Genomic DNA, 18,387 nt, shown 5'->3' with positions numbered 1-18,387 from the left:
TAGCACTTGCAACTTACAGTATTATTTGTAATTAAATAAATTCAGATAAATTCTACTGGCTCAATTTTTTACTTGTAAACTAAAACCAATAGTCCACAGAGTTGAAATCATTAAAAAATAGCTGTTGAAGGGACTTTGGGAAGATATCAGTCATTTTCCATTCCACAGAGGACAACTATGCCTACACCATTGTTTCAAGGCCTGCACTGATTGATGTTCTGTAACCTTTACAGGAATTCCATAGCAATATTTAATGAGTCTTCCTCAGGAAGTCCTCCTGACACTGCAGATCAATTTCCCTGATGCCATATAGGAATACAGTGGAAAACAGTGACAAAAAATTACCAAAAAAGGTTTGCTTCCCCCCCCCTCCCCGGTCTGTGTTCACTGTATTTTTTTTTTTTTCACAGCAAGAGCATCTCTCCTTTGAGCATTTATTTTGACTTAAAAAAACCAAGCAACCACCCTTTCTCTTAATGCCCTGAATCTACAAAGCCATACTTGTGAAATACTCTTAAGTGTCTAATTTTTTTTTCTTGTGGTGATACTTTTTCAATAGCCAAAAATAGATACAGACTTTCTTAATTGCACAGAACTATTTGCTTTATGCAGTATCCATGCTGAGATAGCCAAAAAGTAGGTGAGCGCGACTGCTGTTTAACATGGTTTTCAGAGCTACTTGGGCATCTCTAAAAATCCCTTCCACCAAGGTCCTTAAGATTCTTAGTTTCAAGACAGTAAGCAAATCTAATGGACACATTCTTGGACAGTTGAAAATTACAAAAGCTGCATGCATAGTTACAGAATTCCAGAGGTATTGAAAAATATGTCTTGGAAGAGTTACATGCTATTTGTTTGCACATCTAGTCTTGCAAACCCAATTCCCATGGTAAACTGCTAGACAAAATACTTACTGGCGTGGGCAACCTTGTAAAATATGAATGTAACTTTCCAGCTTGTCCTGTGCAAGATACTTCTCTTCTTTAGGGGAGCTACTGAAGTGGACTAATTAGTTTCAGGCAGCAATTGCTGCCAACTGTATCTTGCTTTTAGTTTTCTAGAAGATTTAAGTTTGCTTAGGTACAAGTGTAGGAGGCTATACATAATAACTATTAAAGAAGGGGATGAGCTCACTTTTGTATTTGCACAAAACCAGACATAACTGAAAGGAGGTCTTTCAGAAGAAGTCTTCTCTTATACAAGTAACAAAAAAAATTATGAGAAACCAATTAAAACCCTAGCAAAGCCAGAAGAAGCATGCCTGGTTATTTTGGCATGTTCTGCAATTGACTGACTTGGTCAAGCTTGTCATGGAACAATTAAGGTTTTGCTATTTTAGACCTTTCACTTTTTTTTTTTTTTAATTTCCCTGCAAGCAAACTGTGCTTCTCTCAGATATTTCTTTCCCTACAATATCAGAAAGTGCATGTATAGAAGATATACATGTCTTTAAACACATACTGCTGCATTAACAACAATAATGAAAATGCCCTTATTGTTACCAATTATTAAAAAAAAAAAAAATTTAGCATTCCTTCAGCAAAACTGGGTATGTGACCCAGCAGCTTCTAAAGGTCACAGTTTTTTAAGCATGTTGCTCAGCTGCCTGTGCATGTTTTCCAACTATTATCAGGTAATAATATTATTGCTAGAACTTTTACAATTGTGTAATTAAGGGATATTTTAAATACCTCATGTATGACCTTTGCTACAAAAATGTAATTTCTATTTTTGCAAACACTGCAGGCCAGAACTTTCCCATATTTTATCGTAGGAACTAACTGAATGCTACAAATTCCCAAAAGACATTCTAAGTAGTAGATAGTGGAAATAAATATTTTATGAACTGTATCTGAAATAATGGTATCATTCTAAAGAACTAGGAAAAAGACAAAATTTGTTCATGGTACCTTCACAATCAAAGAAATGTTTATTATTACCTTAAGTGCCTACAGCTACTGGAGAGGAGTTAGTTACATTTTAAATTTACTTTTCCAAAACATAACAGTGCATCTCCTAACACCAAATTTTTATTATTCAGAACTTCCCATTATAAAATCCTGTTTTCAGATACAAGTATATTTATTCAGACTCCTACTGTTTAAATAAAGGTTCTTAGCTTAAAAAAAATTGCAATTCTTTGACTGCACCCAAAACACAGAAAAAAATATTTATTGCAATAACCTGACAGCCTTATTATTGAAGAAAAAGAGAGAAAAGCACATATTGCCAAAAGAATTCATCTGGATACAGGTAAAATCTTCCTAGGTTCCTCCATCAAAATGCTCTAATGCTGCATACTTACTAACTTTGCACAATTTGCAGAACATAATGAATAAAGAAAAAAGCCACCTGGAGGACTAGTAGTTAGGCAGACTTGAAGATAAGTTGGACTGAGGCTGTCTGGAGAAGAAGGCTGGTCTTTCTCACACTAGCAGATAGGCATGGGGAGAGGAAGAGAAGCAATGAGCAGAAGAAAGAGTGGTCTATGAATTTAGGGAGCAGATGAAAAATGTTTAGGGAGTTGAGACTGGAGACCAGTGAACAATCATCCTGAGACTAGATGCAAGTTCAGGGAGTGGACAACTGGCTGGATAAAATGACTGGGACTAGGTGGCTGGAGGTGGGAAGCAGTAATATACTTGATTTAGAGACAAGACAGAGGACAATTTGAACTGCCCAAGAAAAGAGACTAGGATGAATTACAATACAAAGAAGAGACAGCAGTGGGAGATATATGTGTGAATGCCAGGATTGGATGTAATCCTAGGGAAGGATACTAAACTAGATAGCTGTGGTGGGGATGCCAGGCAGGCACTAGCATGGACCAAGGAGTAACAAATCAACTGAGGAATCAAGATAAGAACTGAGATAGCTCATCAATGTCCCAGAAGCACGCTAACATTTAGGTTCCCTCCGAAAAGACCTTTCAAACTGTTCAGAACTAAAGATTAGAAACATGGGGAACGAAGAGGTGATTTGCATACACAGAGGGAAGAGGCTAGATAAGGGAACAAACAATCAGAAAGCTCACCCATCATGCTGGAAACCCATATTCATAGCTCTCCTCTAACCTAAAGCCTATAAAGTTTTCTACCAAGAGAACCGTCTAGCTATCAAGCTTTCTGCTATTCTGCAGTAGGTGGAATCAGAAAAAGCTTTCACTCTCTCCTTATACATAGTTAGTACAGTGTATAAACAATTAAATTTTTATTGGCATAAAGACTGGAACTGGTTGGTCTAACTATTAACCTATAAAGTATCAGAATAGTCTCCCTCAATCCTTCTTGTCCTCAAGTATCCCCTTCAATCTAAATCCCCTAAATAACTACTGAGACAGCAAGAGAATGATCCTGTAAACTTCTGGCCAAAGCAACCACCTGAGAAGCAAGATGTTAGCATCCCAGTCTATACTCCATGATTATTTAACTTTTATACAAAGTAGAGCAAGTTCAAGAGAAGACAGTGAAATTCCCACCCCATACAGAACACATTCAAGAAAATGGAACATATGTATTCAACTTCTTGCAAGCAAAATACAAGGAACAGATCCTTCTAAATACCGAGTCATTAGAGCAAAGACAACAAAGTTACTGCTTGTTGTTTGTTTTGTTTTTTTTTAAACTAATTCCCTTAAATTTTCATGCAACTGCACAAAATAAAATGTTTTGTTTGGAATGAAATAGCAATTACTTGTTTCAAACAAATGTTACCATGTCTTCAATTAAGTAACTTTTTTTAATCTTTATTTTTGGACAAAGCTGACTTGCGTACATTTTCTTGTTCCCTAATTGAAATAAAATTTGCGCAACCCTAATGCTAAATAGCATGAAAAAAATGTCTTGGGCCTCTCATACTTAGCACTTTCACTCTCTGTAGCTCAGATCCCCTTCTGTAAAATGGGAATAGTGTGGCCTTATTGAGATTTTGTGAGGATAAATGAATGTGTAAATAATCAAGCAAACTATGATTGCAAAGCCATTGACACAATAAACAGCCTAGGAAGCCTTGATTAAATTAATAACTTTGTCAGCAGAGCAGGAACCTAATAATAATGAGAATATAAGACAAGAAAATTAACAAAGAGAAGAACAACAAAATATCGAATACCTGCACAGTGTTTGCTCCCTATCAATCCTCTAGCAAGAACAAAGCAGATCTATTGAAAAAGTATTAGGCACTTCTTCAACTAAAGTTGATCATATTCATAAAAGATGTGAACTTAAAATTGCACAGCCTTACTTCCAGTATTTCCCAATATCCAAATACTTGACTTTGCAACTTTTATGGTCATTTTTTCTCCTCAGGAAAAATGTTATATACAATATTCAAGATAAAAATCAAAAAACATGGAAGTCCATCTGCCTGGTTTAGGATAACATTTATCCCTCAATATTAAGAAACTGGCTTAGAATTTTGACACATATCCCATTTACTTCTTTCAGCTGAAACCAGGCAAAGTCAGTGGTTTTGAGGCAAAACCAGATGAAGAGTTCACATGACTCCAAACAAAAAGCAGTTTTCACACAGCCTTTTATGAGCTGAACAGAAATGAGCAAGTCTGGCACAACTTAACGTTCTACAAGACATGCACAAAGGACCTAGTTCTGAGAGGTGCTGAAGGTCTCTGGGTACAGAGCACTGCAGGATCAGGCTCAACGTGCTAATGACTTTTCATACGGTAGTGGGGATTAACCACAATGTGACTCCTGCAGTCATTTGCAGCCTGAATGAAACAGGAAAACCTCTTTTTGACTTTGCAAGGAAAGGGTTTGCTCCTTTTCCTTTTTGCTGAGAACAGCCCCTTTTCTTTTCCCTAGACAAAAAAATGTTTTTTCTCACTACGCTTTACTTGGAAATGCTAAGGATGTATCACCCCCTCCAGAGAATGACAGGCCAACAACTAGACCTTCTTTAACAGAGGTCTAAGTTGTTATACAGCCAATAAAAAACTATTGAGGTGGAATCAACCACAAAACCATGGGTCCTCTGTCTGTCCAGCTCCCTTCCCAGGCACTAGAAACCTCAGATTCCTGACCATGGTGACAGACTGGTGTAGCAGCCAAAAGAGCACACAGACATGGTTGCTGTCCCCTATACCTGCCAGACAATTTCCTCTCCCACACAGAACAATGGAGCAGAGCATCTTCTCCTCTCTATTCTGTTTCCAAGGCTGTAAGTATAGCCTCATCCATGGCCACAACTATTTCATGGGACTGCTTCAACATTTCCAAAGTTATCAACACCCCTATTATTACTGCAACTTTCACTATTAACTGTCTAAAGTTTGGACACTAAAAGTTCCATGTGCCATAACTTGAAATTATGATTATTATTTTTTCTTAGAAAACCCCTAATCAAGCCATACAATTAGAATGAGAGAAACACCATAAACGGTAGTTAACTGGACAGTCTCTGAACACTGGGCACAAGTATGAAATGAAAAGTGAAGTTTCAGACTCTTGCCTGTCCTTCTTTGGAAAAAAGCATCAGGGAGTTTGAAGAACGAAGAGTAAATTTTGATTGATTAGGGTGCTTACCTTAGAAGGTAACTCAAATGAAGTCTTAAAACATTAACATGGATAGATATTTCTAAGCAGGAAAACAAGTAAAGAGGGTCTAAACTCCCAGACTTTGCCTACTGCTCCTCCAGAAGGATCAGACCATTTTCACTACAGATAAGTAGTCATCAATTACAGGCTCACAAAAATATTTTAAGTTTTGAGGTCCTTGCATGTACAATGAGATTCTTCTGAGTGTACCAAAAAGAAAATAGCATCTAGAACCTACTGTACTATTTATCTCTAAAGTCTTTGCTGCTGTTTTTTTTTGTTTGTTTGTTTGTTGTTGTTTTTTTTTTAACTAAACAATTCATCAAAGACAATAAACAGTCCTTCACCCTCTGTGTGACAGGGCCATCAAATCTGGTAGAGAATGTTGAATTATCAGAGGAAATGAGTCTATACCGGCTAGGGTAGCAAGGAAACAGTATCCTCTGTACAGACCTGAGGAAGGGTAACTACTAGTCTACATGCCAGGAAAGCTTCATAGTACTGCAAAGTATCCTCTCAGTCATCACTGCAGTTGGGTGAGTTGTTGTTTGACTTCAGCAATATCTTTAGCAGTAGCCAAGGCCACAGAAGCAGTAAAAGCTAGAAATATTTCTGCAGAGAGGCTGAAGTCTTTATTGGCAATCCTCAAACCAACTGAAGACTTGGATTTGCTTCCAGTTACAAATAAATAAGGTCTAAGCCTTCTAGCCTAGATGATGGAAGTGACCTGGTAGTACTGGTTAAATGGGGGAGAAAAGAGAAAAGGAAAAGAAAAGAGAAAAGGAAAAGAAAAGAGAAAAGGAAAAGAAAAGAGAAAAGGAAAAGAAAAGAGAAAAGGAAAAGAAAAGAGAAAAGGAAAAGAAAAGAGAAAAGGAAAAGAAAAGAGAAAAGGAAAAGAAAAGAGAAAAGGAAAAGAAAAGAGAAAAGGAAAAGAAAAGAGAAAAGGAAAAGAAAAGAGAAAAGGAAAAGAAAAGAGAAAAGGAAAAGAAAAGAGAAAAGGAAAAGAAAAGAGAAAAGGAAAAGAAAAGAGAAAAGGAAAAGAAAAGAGAAAAGGAAAAGAAAAGAGAAAAGGAAAAGAAAAGAGAAAAGGAAAAGAAAAGAGAAAAGGAAAAGAAAAGAGAAAAGGAAAAGAAAAGAGAAAAGGAAAAGAAAAGAGAAAAGGAAAAGAAAAGAGAAAAGGAAAAGAAAAGAGAAAAGGAAAAGAAAAGAGAAAAGGAAAAGAAAAGAGAAAAGGAAAAGAAAAGAGAAAAGGAAAAGAAAAGAGAAAAGGAAAAGAAAAGAGAAAAGGAAAAGAAAAGAGAAAAGGAAAAGAAAAGAGAAAAGGAAAAGAAAAGAGAAAAGGAAAAGAAAAGAGAAAAGGAAAAGAAAAGAGAAAAGGAAAAGAAAAGAGAAAAGGAAAAGAAAAGAGAAAAGGAAAAGAAAAGAGAAAAGGAAAAGAAAAGAGAAAAGGAAAAGAAAAGAGAAAAGGAAAAGAAAAGAGAAAAGGAAAAGAAAAGAGAAAAGGAAAAGAAAAGAGAAAAGGAAAAGAAAAAAAAGGAGAAACACTCCTTTTCAAAGCCAGAAGTAAAGACATCCTTTTGGGCCTGGTGTATTCATATACGTGCACGCACTCACACACAAAACCAAATCCAACTTGTGCCCCTGCTACTAACCTCTGCTGGCATTTACATAATGCCAGTCTAGTCTGCTGTGTGATACATAGCAACCTGTATATCCCTCAGCATTATTAACTCTTAGACTGAGAGCACTGGGCTTGAAAGAAACACATAGCACTGCTAAAACATGCATTTATGTAAATATTGATTCTTCCCCAAGCTTTTTTTCTGTTGTTTTGTTGTTGGTTTTTTTTAATTAAAAAAATCTGAAGATACTGTGAATAGTCTAGAATGTGGTAATGTGATATGATTATCAAAGGAAAGATGTAACATCAGCCTGACAGTTTACAAATGCAGTATTCAGTCCTACATGTAAATAAGATCACATACAGTAAGCAAATAGGATCACTATTCACAGTAATTGCCACACTAATTCACAAATTCTCAAGAGTAGGTGGTAACAGACACAAAAAAAAAAAACCAACCCAAGAAAAAACCCAAACCCAAACCCAAAACCACAAAACCCAAACTTTTTTCCCCCAGCTGACCCTTTACACAATAAATTGGCTTTATGTGACCATGACTTAGAGGAATTTCAGTTGCAGACTTGACATTGCAGAGAGCAAAGTATAAAGGTTTTGAATGCTGTGGTTGTTCAGAAGAAACCTAGAGCCTCCCCCTTCCCTTCACAGGCATCAACTTAATTAATTGTAAGGAACATGGTCATTATGCAAATGAATTCAGTCCTGTGATTGGTTATTGCAGCAATGAAGATTCTCACACACCATCCACATGAGTTCTGAAAATAGCAATGAGCATCTGTTCTGTGCAGTCTACCCCATCAACTTTCCTTTTACTATTTGTTTCAAAAAGAGTCTTTCAATAAATTTATGGTTCCTGACACCAGAATTTGTAAAGGAGCAAAGCAACATCATGGGAACAAGACTTCTGGCTAAGTGAAATAACATTTCTGGTAACACTTATCTACAGACTATAAGATGACTTGCTGGACAAATTAACTAGCCTAGTAATATATTTACTTTGTATTAACTACTCTGTGATCTGCACTGCACATCTATACACAAAGACCTCTACTGTGCATTTATGCCTGATATATTTAAGACATATAACTTAATTATAATCTTCTGTTCATTCCCGATATTTATTTTAATGCAAAATCAGTCCTGATATTTAATAAAACTCATTCTTCCACTTCTAAACCAGTTTGTCATGTCTATTTTAACTTTTGAGGCCATGCAACGTCATACCTACTTAAATTTTAACAAGGCAAATACCTTCCTCAGCAGGAAGAAAGTACATTCATTTTCCAGGGGTGAAAACCCATGCAACTTCAGTTTTGCTTGGACAGAGAAAGTAGGTAAGTTTAATATCTTCGGCTATTTTGGCCAGTAAACTGTTAGTATTACAAAAAGTTTGTCCACAACACAACAAAGAAGGAAGTTTCAAATAAATAACAAATTATTTTGTTTACCTTCTCTTTTGGTTTTTGTGATTTTAGAGTGTTTTGGGTTATGTATTTTCAACTTTGTATACAAAAGACTGTAAAACAATTTAGAGAAAAGGCCAAATCTGATTATGCCTTCTAGTTTCATAATTCATTCCTAACTCAGCCAAAATCAGGTTGGCAAATATGTCCAAAATTTGAACGATTTAAAACCCACTGTAACTTGAATCCAAGTTTAACCATAGAATCTTGTTTAGCTTCATTTTTAGAGAATTCTGAGAAGGGGACATGCTTAAAACGTATCTGTATGTGCATCAAAATAAAACTGACATGGGAATTTAGGCAATCCAAAGATCAACACTAACAAAAAAAAAAAACCCAAAAGCAACTACAAAAAAAACCCCCACCACAACAAGACCCTAGAAACATGAGGATATAAAACTTAGTCTGTGCCCTCTGTATAATTCAACTAAATGTTGCCTACTTCTCTGGATAACTGGAGTTACCACCAGTTGCTGAGTTTTGAATATTGCTGAATAAGCAAATAAATACAGCGGGTAAATAAGGTTAGTACTGGAGAAAATACTTTGTTCATTGACTCTAACCACATGAAATCTAAGTTCTAGTTATCGCAAAGAACTGTAAGGTATTTTTGTTAAAATTATTAAGTCATAGCAATAGGAGATGCCACCTAAGAAACTTGTTTATTCTGAAACATTAGCTGGGAAGTGGGTAGAGTAGGTATATTTTGATTTAACATGTTAGGTGTTCAGGTTATTGAAAATTTTAACAGAAAATAAAATGACAATTTTAATCAGAGAGTGTATGTATTTTCATGCCTTGTTCAGATTTAACTTGGTTCTGGGGGTTTTAATTTTTAAATAAAACAGTATTATTTAATGAAGCAACAACTACCACCCATGAAGGCTAAAGTAACTGAAGTAGCAAGACAAAGGGGTTCAGAGGCAAAGACAGTAGCATATGCTAACATTCAAGAAAATTATGTCAATGTAGAGTTGTCCCTTCAAGGATAGTCTTAATTCATGGTCCTTTCAAAGTGTAGCTATTGCTGTCCTGAACATGAAACAGACCTCTGAACATACAACCTCAGAATAAGGCTCTATCTTAACAGTAAAATTAACGAGATTAGAACGGGCCCTCAAGAAATTTTAGTAACCCAAAATTTTGTAACACATTTTTAATTGTAAGATGACTTAATATTAAAAGTAACATTCCATTTCTATGACTGTCTTAACACACACTGCGCCCTGCAAGGAACAAATATGTGACTACACATGCACTAATTAAATATTTTTATTAAGAAAAAATATGTGTCATCACAAAAGTGGGCCATAAATTGTAGAGATATAATTCTCTTCTATTACTCTAACTAGAAACCAGAATCAAGGAGACACAAAAGAGTTAAACTCTCCCATTATAATAACTGAATAACCAACACTTATATAGTCCTTTAAAAAATAATGAGATACAGAAGCCAAAGTATTAGTTAGCTCAAACAGGGATGAAGATGCAACTCTCAAAGAGAGGAAACATCCTGGGAAAAAAAACCAAGAAATATTTAAAATAATCCTCTTTCTTTCAACCTCTGCCTCCTCATTAGTATGGATTTGAGGCTCTTTCCTCCAGCAGCAGGAGCCAAGCTCCCAAGCAAGTGGCACACTTTGTTCTATGTACTTTCAGGATATGGAATTCCTTTCCTTGCATCCTCTAAAAAAAAGAGTTAAATCTCTCATCATGACTCTTTGCCCGTATGAGAAAATTTCCAGCTGAACTCACATCACCACATCACTAAGTGCTATAGGGTTACAAGGTATCTAAATCAGGTGTAAATGATCAAAATATAGGAAGATAATGAATAGTCTGATCAAACATAAAGTTTATGTGCACTTACTCCCAGAATTCCATCACTGGAGAAGTGGCATTTTGTAAAGAGACTTGACTGCAGTTGCTCATATTAAGTTTTTGAAATTCCACACAGTTTTCTATAAAAGAACAAAAAAGAGTTTGCTATATTGACATGTAAGTACATTTCCTCTTGTGCATCTTCTAGTTTATGCATCCTTTAAAGCCACCATTCTATAATACATTTTCTCTATGTCATTAAATGATTTCTAGGTACGCTAAAATGCCACAGCTGCTACTTCTGCAACACTATTTTGACCAGATCATAAGCCTATCCCAGAAAAATATCCCTGCAGTATGATACACTCTCCTGTAACACTTTCCAAAGGCACAGTTGCAATGGCAAGGGCCAATAAAACATCTGAGGCAGAAGAAAGACGCTTTGAGAAACCGAGGCAATTGATTGGGAATTACAACATACTCCTAGTCCAACCGCTAACTCAATGGCCAATGGTAACAATTGGCTTATGAGACACTGCCAGCAACAAGTTTCCACCTTGCCTTAATATGGCAAGTCAAAAGTTACTCTGGCTTATTATTATTATCTCTAATACAGAGAAAGAAGATCAAAGCAGCTCAGCATTGTTGAGTTGACACTTAGTATTTGAACAGCTATCAACATTGGCTAAGCTCCTTTGCAGGGTTGCCAAAATTGATACTGAAGCCTTCCACATCTGTTGGGCCCAAGACTAGTTACCTAACATAACCTAAACTGCAAGATTTCAAATAGCTTTAGGCGTGCTCAAAGAACACAATAATGACCAACTTACTAAAAACCATGAAAGACAGTACAATTGGTACATGATTTGAAATTGGACAGTAATATAAGCAATAAATGCAAAAACTTCAGGAACATGGAAATAAGGGCATTGGTAAGTATTCCCATAGAAGTTTGTGATCTTCAAATGCAGTAAGTAGAGCATTAGAGCTAAAAATATCAGAGAGGACAGATGCAGAGCCCTATACTGCAAACCCTTACAAATACACACCTGATCTTTCATGTAAGAGGCTACTTTGCATGCAGTAAGGATTATATATGTGACTACATTTTCAGAAGTAGCTTGATGAACATTATCCCTCAACTTCTGGCATTAAAAAGAGCAAATCCAAAGTTCCACATTTAGTATTTTCCTCTCTATTTAAACTTCTTCTGATTTCATTAGAGTGAAAGGGCATGATTGTAACCTGTCATCAGGTCATCAGCTCTTCAGAAGAATTCACTTACTGTATTCAGGGAGAATAGGTATGATTGCAAATGAGAGTCTTGGGATTTAGCCAGAATATCTTACAGAATTAACAAAATCCAAAGTCGTCTTCTGCTATCTGACATTATATTCTGCAGGAACAAATGCTTATACAATGACCTAAACCAAGAAGGTATGAATAAGTCTTCATTCCAGGATTCCTTTATCATGCTGTAGTCTGATGTGATTGGCCCATTTCCACAGACTTTTCTACCGGAATAGTTTGTTCCTGACATTTTAATATTTTAATCAATTGCTTGGAAGTATTTGTATAGCAATAATCTCTACTGAGGTCATACCTGTATTCCATTCATGCCCACAGGTAGCCCAAGGAAGCTCTGTAGTAAAGCAGTTAAACAAATAGAAGATAGCCCATGCTAAAATGATGATGTAATATACATTTAGATGTGCCTCTATAACTTGGGTAGCATATCCAATGCCTAGAGAAAAAACAGTGAGACACAATAGAAAACTTTTACTTTTCAGGTAATTATAAACAAATGTTTACTACTTTAAGTATATCTTAACTTCCATTTTGCTACAATTTATTTTATTTTATTTCAAATTTAATGCATTCTTTTGCAGTAGAACACAGAACTGTTTGTTACCTTCAAACAGAGGGCAAACTTTCCTCCAGCATGTAATGCCTCCTTCACTAGTAAACTGTCCCAAGGCTGTCTCCAAGAAAAACACTGGTATTCCACAGCAAATAAAAAAAACCACATATGGGATGAGGAAAGCACCTACAAGCAAACATTGAAGGGATATTGGTTACAATTAATACAGTTCCTTGACAGCAGAGTGAGAAATTAATTTTCTTAATAAAGGAAGGATCACCTATTAGCCACCTCACAGGCATCCTGCTGATAGTGCAGAAAGTGTTTATTCCTGGCCCCAAATATCAAAAGTTAACCTGTAAACCATTGCCACGAGCTAAAAAAGATGAGACCAAAGTTCCTCAGTATAGACTAAGTTCTGCTCATGTGTCTCAAACACAAAATAGACCACAGTCTTGCTCAGCCACACAGTTCTGCTCTGATCATCACCAAGTCAGTCTACACTACCTTCTCTTCCTTGCTTTTCTCAGGAAAGCAGGGATGAAGAAGTATTATGGAAATTAAATCTAAGAAGTCCTTTGTATGTTATTTGGGTAAGCCTGATGATAAGGATTATGAAAAGAGAATGATGAAATAGACTTTAGAACTACTTACAAAAACAGGAAAGCAGGGCTTGGCCTTATCAGCTAGAAATATCAACGTGAAGTTGTCGGAAAATAACAAAGCATCAACATTTTTGTTAGATGCTGACAGTAAATTCTAGCATAGGTAATGAATAATACAATTCAATGCTGAAGCATTGTATACAACAACAAAAAATCTTCTCTTATCAATTAACACATAGCAGAAGTATTGTATTATTTAATGATTGTGTTATTAGGTATGGCACCTAAAGAACATGGCTGTAAAGTATGCTGAAGCAAAGAAATGGGAGAAGATACATATGTTAGGCATAATGTAATTTGCTAATAATGTAGATTTTAGGTATTCCATTTAGAACTGGACCTAAATAATAAGGAATAAAATACAGCCTTTTGACTACATAGAGAAACCGTTAACATATAAGGCATAAAGAATTGTTTTCCTCATTCCCTCAGTATTCAGACTTTCTGATGAGGTGGAAGGAAAGCAAGGAACTATATTGGTTTAGACTGAAACAAGGAAAGAAGGAAATAAATACTGAGAAGAAAGCATAAAATAACTGATTCTGCCATTTTTACTTAGATCAAGAAAGTTTTACTGGGTTAACCAGGCAGACTAGCACAGCAAAACACTGCATAGAATAATTTATCTGAAGTTGTAGGAAAATTACAAAGCATTAACTAATTAAGTTATGAAAATAAAGGTTAGTACAACATACATAATGTGTTGTATCCAGGCCTCAACCTGCTTGCTCCTAAACAAATAATCCCACAATACTAATCAGCTTCATTTAAAGCTCCCATTAAATGATGTAAGCATCCCACCATTTATTCCATTTCAAATCAACACAGGATATGCTAAACACAAAAAAGTTTTGGTGGATGCAGTTTTTCCTAAGAAGATGCATTTTACAGTGCTGTCCATCATTGCATACATAGATCAGTTCTTTAGAGCACTAGCAATAGCAGCATTTCCTTTCTTCAGTGGGAGTCCTGAAGATCAATTTGATCATTAATGAACAGCACCTCTCTAATACTAAATCTCTGTCAGAATATTAACGATGAACAAAATGTTTCTGAATATACCTCAGGAAGATATCTACAACTACAAGGCAAATAGGGTATCCCATTCATGATCTTAAAAACAAAACACACCAATAACCAAATACCACAACATACCCACAACCTGCAACAACTGTTATGCTTTAGTAGCCTTGATTAGAAAGTTGAGACAACTAAATACACCTGCTTTGACTTGCAGTTTCTTTCTTCAGACCCAGCATATCAAGAGAGATTTCTTCCTGAGTAGTGTCTTCCATCAACCAGGCAATTTGCCTATAGTTGAATCTCAGCTGTATCTCAAGCAATACACATGGATTTCACAAAGAATGGAATCCTTGCATCTACAACATGGTTTCTCTCTATGATTTACTGTGCAAATGGTTTGAAAAAAATCCTTATAGGTCAGGTAAACTGCTGGCCAGTATCAAGCCTGGCTTGGCTCACTCATATGCACAATCATAGCAAGTTTAACATGGCAACTTGTTGAAATTGAAAGCATTAGCTTTGACTCTAATTTCCAACACTGTTCTACAACAGGTATACATCATGAAAATTTGAGGACATCAGGTTTTCCAGCTTGCAAACAGAACATATTCCAAGAAATACCTAATTCTAAACGTGCAAAGAAATTAATTTTCCTAAAAACCCCACTAAATATCCATGAGAACAAATTGAAATTGTAGAAGCTTATGTGTACACTACCTGTTATAACTTGGAGTAAATACCAGAGAGGCATCAGACCTCAGAAGTTCCATACTACTGCTTGTAGATTTGTTCCATATCTAACAAGTTATTTCATAACTAACTTATACATCTTACCGTTGTCTTCACTTACCACACACTAAGTAGTTTTCAGTATTTGCATCTGATGCATCAAACAAGTCCAACTCTGGTCTAATTCCAGCAGGCCATTCCAGAGAGTTACAAAAACACAGGTCATAGACCAAGTCCTCATTGAATAAAATTGAAGTCAATGGCAAATTTCCCATGGTGCCGGGACACGACCAATTAAACCACACACATTAATTCTATTCTTAAGGAATAGGGTGGTGATTAAGTATGATATATAAGTAATTACTTTTTCACCATGTCACCCAAAAACATGAGTAGAAGTTTTTCTACCCAATGTTATAGCCTTAAAAATGATACCATCACATTTTGACAAGCTAGCATATACATACAAATGGGCATATAAATGTTACTGTATGAACAAGGAAATCTTCATTATATACTGAAAAAATATTTCTCTTTTTCTTTGCCAAAATTTTGCTGGGAAAACTTTGACAATGAACAAGAAACTGTTCTGCGTATCATATCCAGCACATTAATATTTCTGTACTAATAGCAGTAGTTGGTAACCTTGTTCTGAAGACAGGTGAATTCTTGTTATCTTAGTTTTGCTGAAGTACAAGTATATAAAGAAAGGAGCTGCAAACTATAAACACAGATTCCACAGCAGTACTAGTCTTATAGAAACAGCAGACAAAATGGTCCAAATCATCCCTGAGTTCAGACAGCTGTGCCTAGTTTTGGAGGGACAAGGGAAAGAAATTTAGCACAGCATTGTTAGCAAACCTGTTAAAGAACAGATCTTTGCATATCAGCCACTGAACATATTATTTTTCTCCCAGCCTATATGCTCACAATAACACTGATTCAGGCCTTAAGTGGGAAGAATGTTGAATCCAGTCCACAGAATTCTAAACTAAATTTTTAATTTACTTTTCTTTCCTCATTGCTTTGCAAGTCACAGCTGACATGCTTATTCTTAACTGTAACATATCTTACATAGTTTATACTTAACTATAACCAATACATGCCACATGTTATACTTTTGTAGAAGTTAAGTCTGTTCTTTTCTCTCTCAGATAACATTCTTATTCTAAATTTTATAGGGTTTGCTCTCTCCTTTGAGTAACAGGCTGCTTTTACACCTTCCGCTACTCTACTGTAGTGATTTGGGAAGTAATGAGGGAAAAAAAGTACAGTTGAGTTAAAGAAATTTTCATATGACACAAGAAAAAAAAGTAATCTTTGTAGCATTATCAAAAACAATATTCATCCGCTCCAAAGTATACTGCTGTGAAAAATAAACTGCTACATTCTTTTCTCATCAGATGAACTTATTTAATTATGCTTGGGTCTGTATTCACACGCAGAAGAAAACACACAGTGTACTACTATAACAGAATACTAGCTTCTTCCGCATTAAAAATCTTACAGGAAAAGATATGTCAATTTACTGATAGAAAAGAAACTTGTGAAAGTAAGCCATGCAATATTTGGGGAGTAGAAGGAAAGAAAAATACAGCGATTTTTTTCTTAGTTGTCAGATGCTTCATACTTCCCTATCTGCACATGCACTGAAACCCTGAATACCTCTCTCTTACTAGTGCAAGAAATACTGTAAAGCATTCTTAACTGTTTATTTCCCACACGTTTATGGTGAGCTGTAAATCAACATATGATGCCATCTTACCTCCTCCATTCTTGTAGCAAAGATATGGGAATCTCCATACATTTCCCAACCCAATAATCTCCCCTGCCACAGAAAGCACAAATTCAACCTTATTGTTCCAGTGACCTCTTTCATGAACTTTCTTATCATTGCTGTGGACGAGGTTGGTACTTGAGGCTTCTGGGTCCAAAGCATCTTCCGGCTTGCCATTAATTATAGGAATAGTCTTTTCAGCTGTCATGACTGTTCAGCCTACGGGAGAACAAAAGAAGAACATACAGATGTTTTAAGTAATAACCTTCAGCGACTAAAGAATTCCCTTAGCATATCATTGGCTTCTTATTACCTACATAAATTTGCAAGTGAAAGTGAAGGAGGCAACTCTGTAAGACTGGAAAAGTTGGTAAAAAGGAAAAAAGGGAAGGGGGGGAGAGAAGCTTATGTACAAGGGAAGGAGAAGATTTCCAAGTTGAGGCAGACAACTTAGTAGTACGACATTGATTTAAGGCACAGGTAGGGAAGCTTTTCAAAAATCCCTCCCCAAGCAAGGATCCCAGCTTGACTAACCTACCAGAGGACAGAGATCCCCTGCACCTTCCAGGCACGCAGTATCGAGAACAGAAAAAGAAAGGGCTGTGGAGAAGGGGGCCTGAACGGTTCTGGCCTGCCTGGAGGAGTAAGGGAGCCCCCAGACTACTCACCCAGGGCTCTGCCTGTGCCTGCGCGGCTGGGAGAGGGACGGGGTCTCTAGCTCAGTGCTCGGCTCCGAGCGGAGCTCCGCGGGCTGCCGCTCTTCGCTCTGTTGCACGGGAGGCACGGGGCAGGGCAGCAGCCGGCGCCCGGCGGCAGAGGCGGCCGGGGCGAGGCGGGGATAACGCGGCCGGCGTTAGGATAACGAGGAGCCGGAAAGCCTCCTCCTGCTCTGCGGCTGCTGCCCGGCCGGCCGGCGGGGATAGGATGCTCCCCGCGCTCTGGAGCCGGAATTTGCAAATGCTCAGCCTTCCCCGGCGCGATGGTATAACACCCGCCTCCCCCCTCCGCCCACCCCAGGCTGTCCCGCCAGCTCCCCCCCCTTCTCCTCCTCCTCCTCCACGCAGCATCACCACCCGAGCATCCCCAGCCCCTCGCTCCCCCGCCCGGCGCAAAGCCACCAGGGCCGAGCACCGGGCGGTCCCCAGCCCCGCTCCGTGCAGCCCCTCGTCCCTCCGCGGCGAAGGGGAAGGCGACCTGCGTGCGGCTCGCCGAGGGCCCGCGGCGGCGGCAGCGACTCGCTGCGCACCTGCCGCCCGGCCGCCTTGCTGCAGTACCCGCCGCCGCGGCGGGCACAGCCCGGCCCCGCCGCCGCCGCCCCGGCCGCCGGCTCCCCCCGCGGCTTGGCTTGTCGGGGGCTTTCGTTCAAGTTCAGGCCTGGCAAGTTAAAGAAAAAAGAAAAAAAAAAAAGAGGGACGCGGCGAAAACGGAAGACATTAACTTCAGCGGGAAAGGGCGGGGGCAGAGAGAAAAAAGGATTTAAAAAAAAATAAAATTGTGGGGGGAACATTTGAAAAGTGTGGAAACAATGTGGGCGCTTTCGAGTTACACTGGGAAAATGCAGAAACGGCCCACATGGGCATTTCTAACCGGGGTTTTGCTTAAAATTCAAGCTAAATAAGTGTAAAATAGAAGCAAGAATGGGAAAAAAATAATACAAACTCTTGTTTCAGGTTGAATGAGGTATTTCAAATAGAGAACTTTTTCCCATTTCATGCGCCCCCCCCCCCCCCCCTTTTTTTGGTAGGTCAGTTATTCCCAGCCCATGTTGGCTTAACCCAAACTAAATACCTCTTCAATTATTTACCTCTGCAGCTTCTCCTTGGCAAATGGCAGGGCCCCACTCAAGTTTTAGCTTCA

At 37.7% G+C, this 18,387-nt stretch overlaps 1 protein-coding gene across 2 annotated transcripts in view; it reads right to left on the bottom strand.

The window, feature by feature from the left end:
* SLC6A11 (solute carrier family 6 member 11) overlaps positions 1-17,821 on the bottom strand; it is a 108,138-nt gene extending 90,317 nt beyond the window's left edge. Inside the window, exons 1-5 of one of the 2 annotated variants that reach the window (XM_069769769.1) lie at positions 17,725-17,821; positions 16,519-16,749; positions 12,388-12,522; positions 12,079-12,219; positions 10,525-10,615 (exon numbers count right to left, since the gene is read on the bottom strand). In XM_069769769.1, coding sequence (XP_069625870.1) covers positions 10,525-10,615; positions 12,079-12,219; positions 12,388-12,522; positions 16,519-16,738 — 587 coding nt within the window. In that variant the 5' untranslated portion in view covers positions 16,739-16,749; positions 17,725-17,821. Of the gene's footprint in view, positions 1-10,524; positions 10,616-12,078; positions 12,220-12,387; positions 12,523-16,518; positions 16,750-17,198; positions 17,518-17,724 lie in introns of those variants that run through there. The other variant, XM_069769768.1, reaches the window with a different exon arrangement.
* Positions 17,822-18,387: the final 566 nt, after the last annotated feature.

Source organism: Haliaeetus albicilla, chromosome 24 (assembly GCF_947461875.1).
Source record: "Haliaeetus albicilla chromosome 24, bHalAlb1.1, whole genome shotgun sequence".
Lineage (NCBI taxonomy): Eukaryota > Metazoa > Chordata > Aves > Accipitriformes > Accipitridae > Haliaeetus > Haliaeetus albicilla.
The sequence above is the reverse complement of the archived record's forward strand: the minus strand, read 5'-3'. Positions and strand labels throughout refer to the sequence as shown.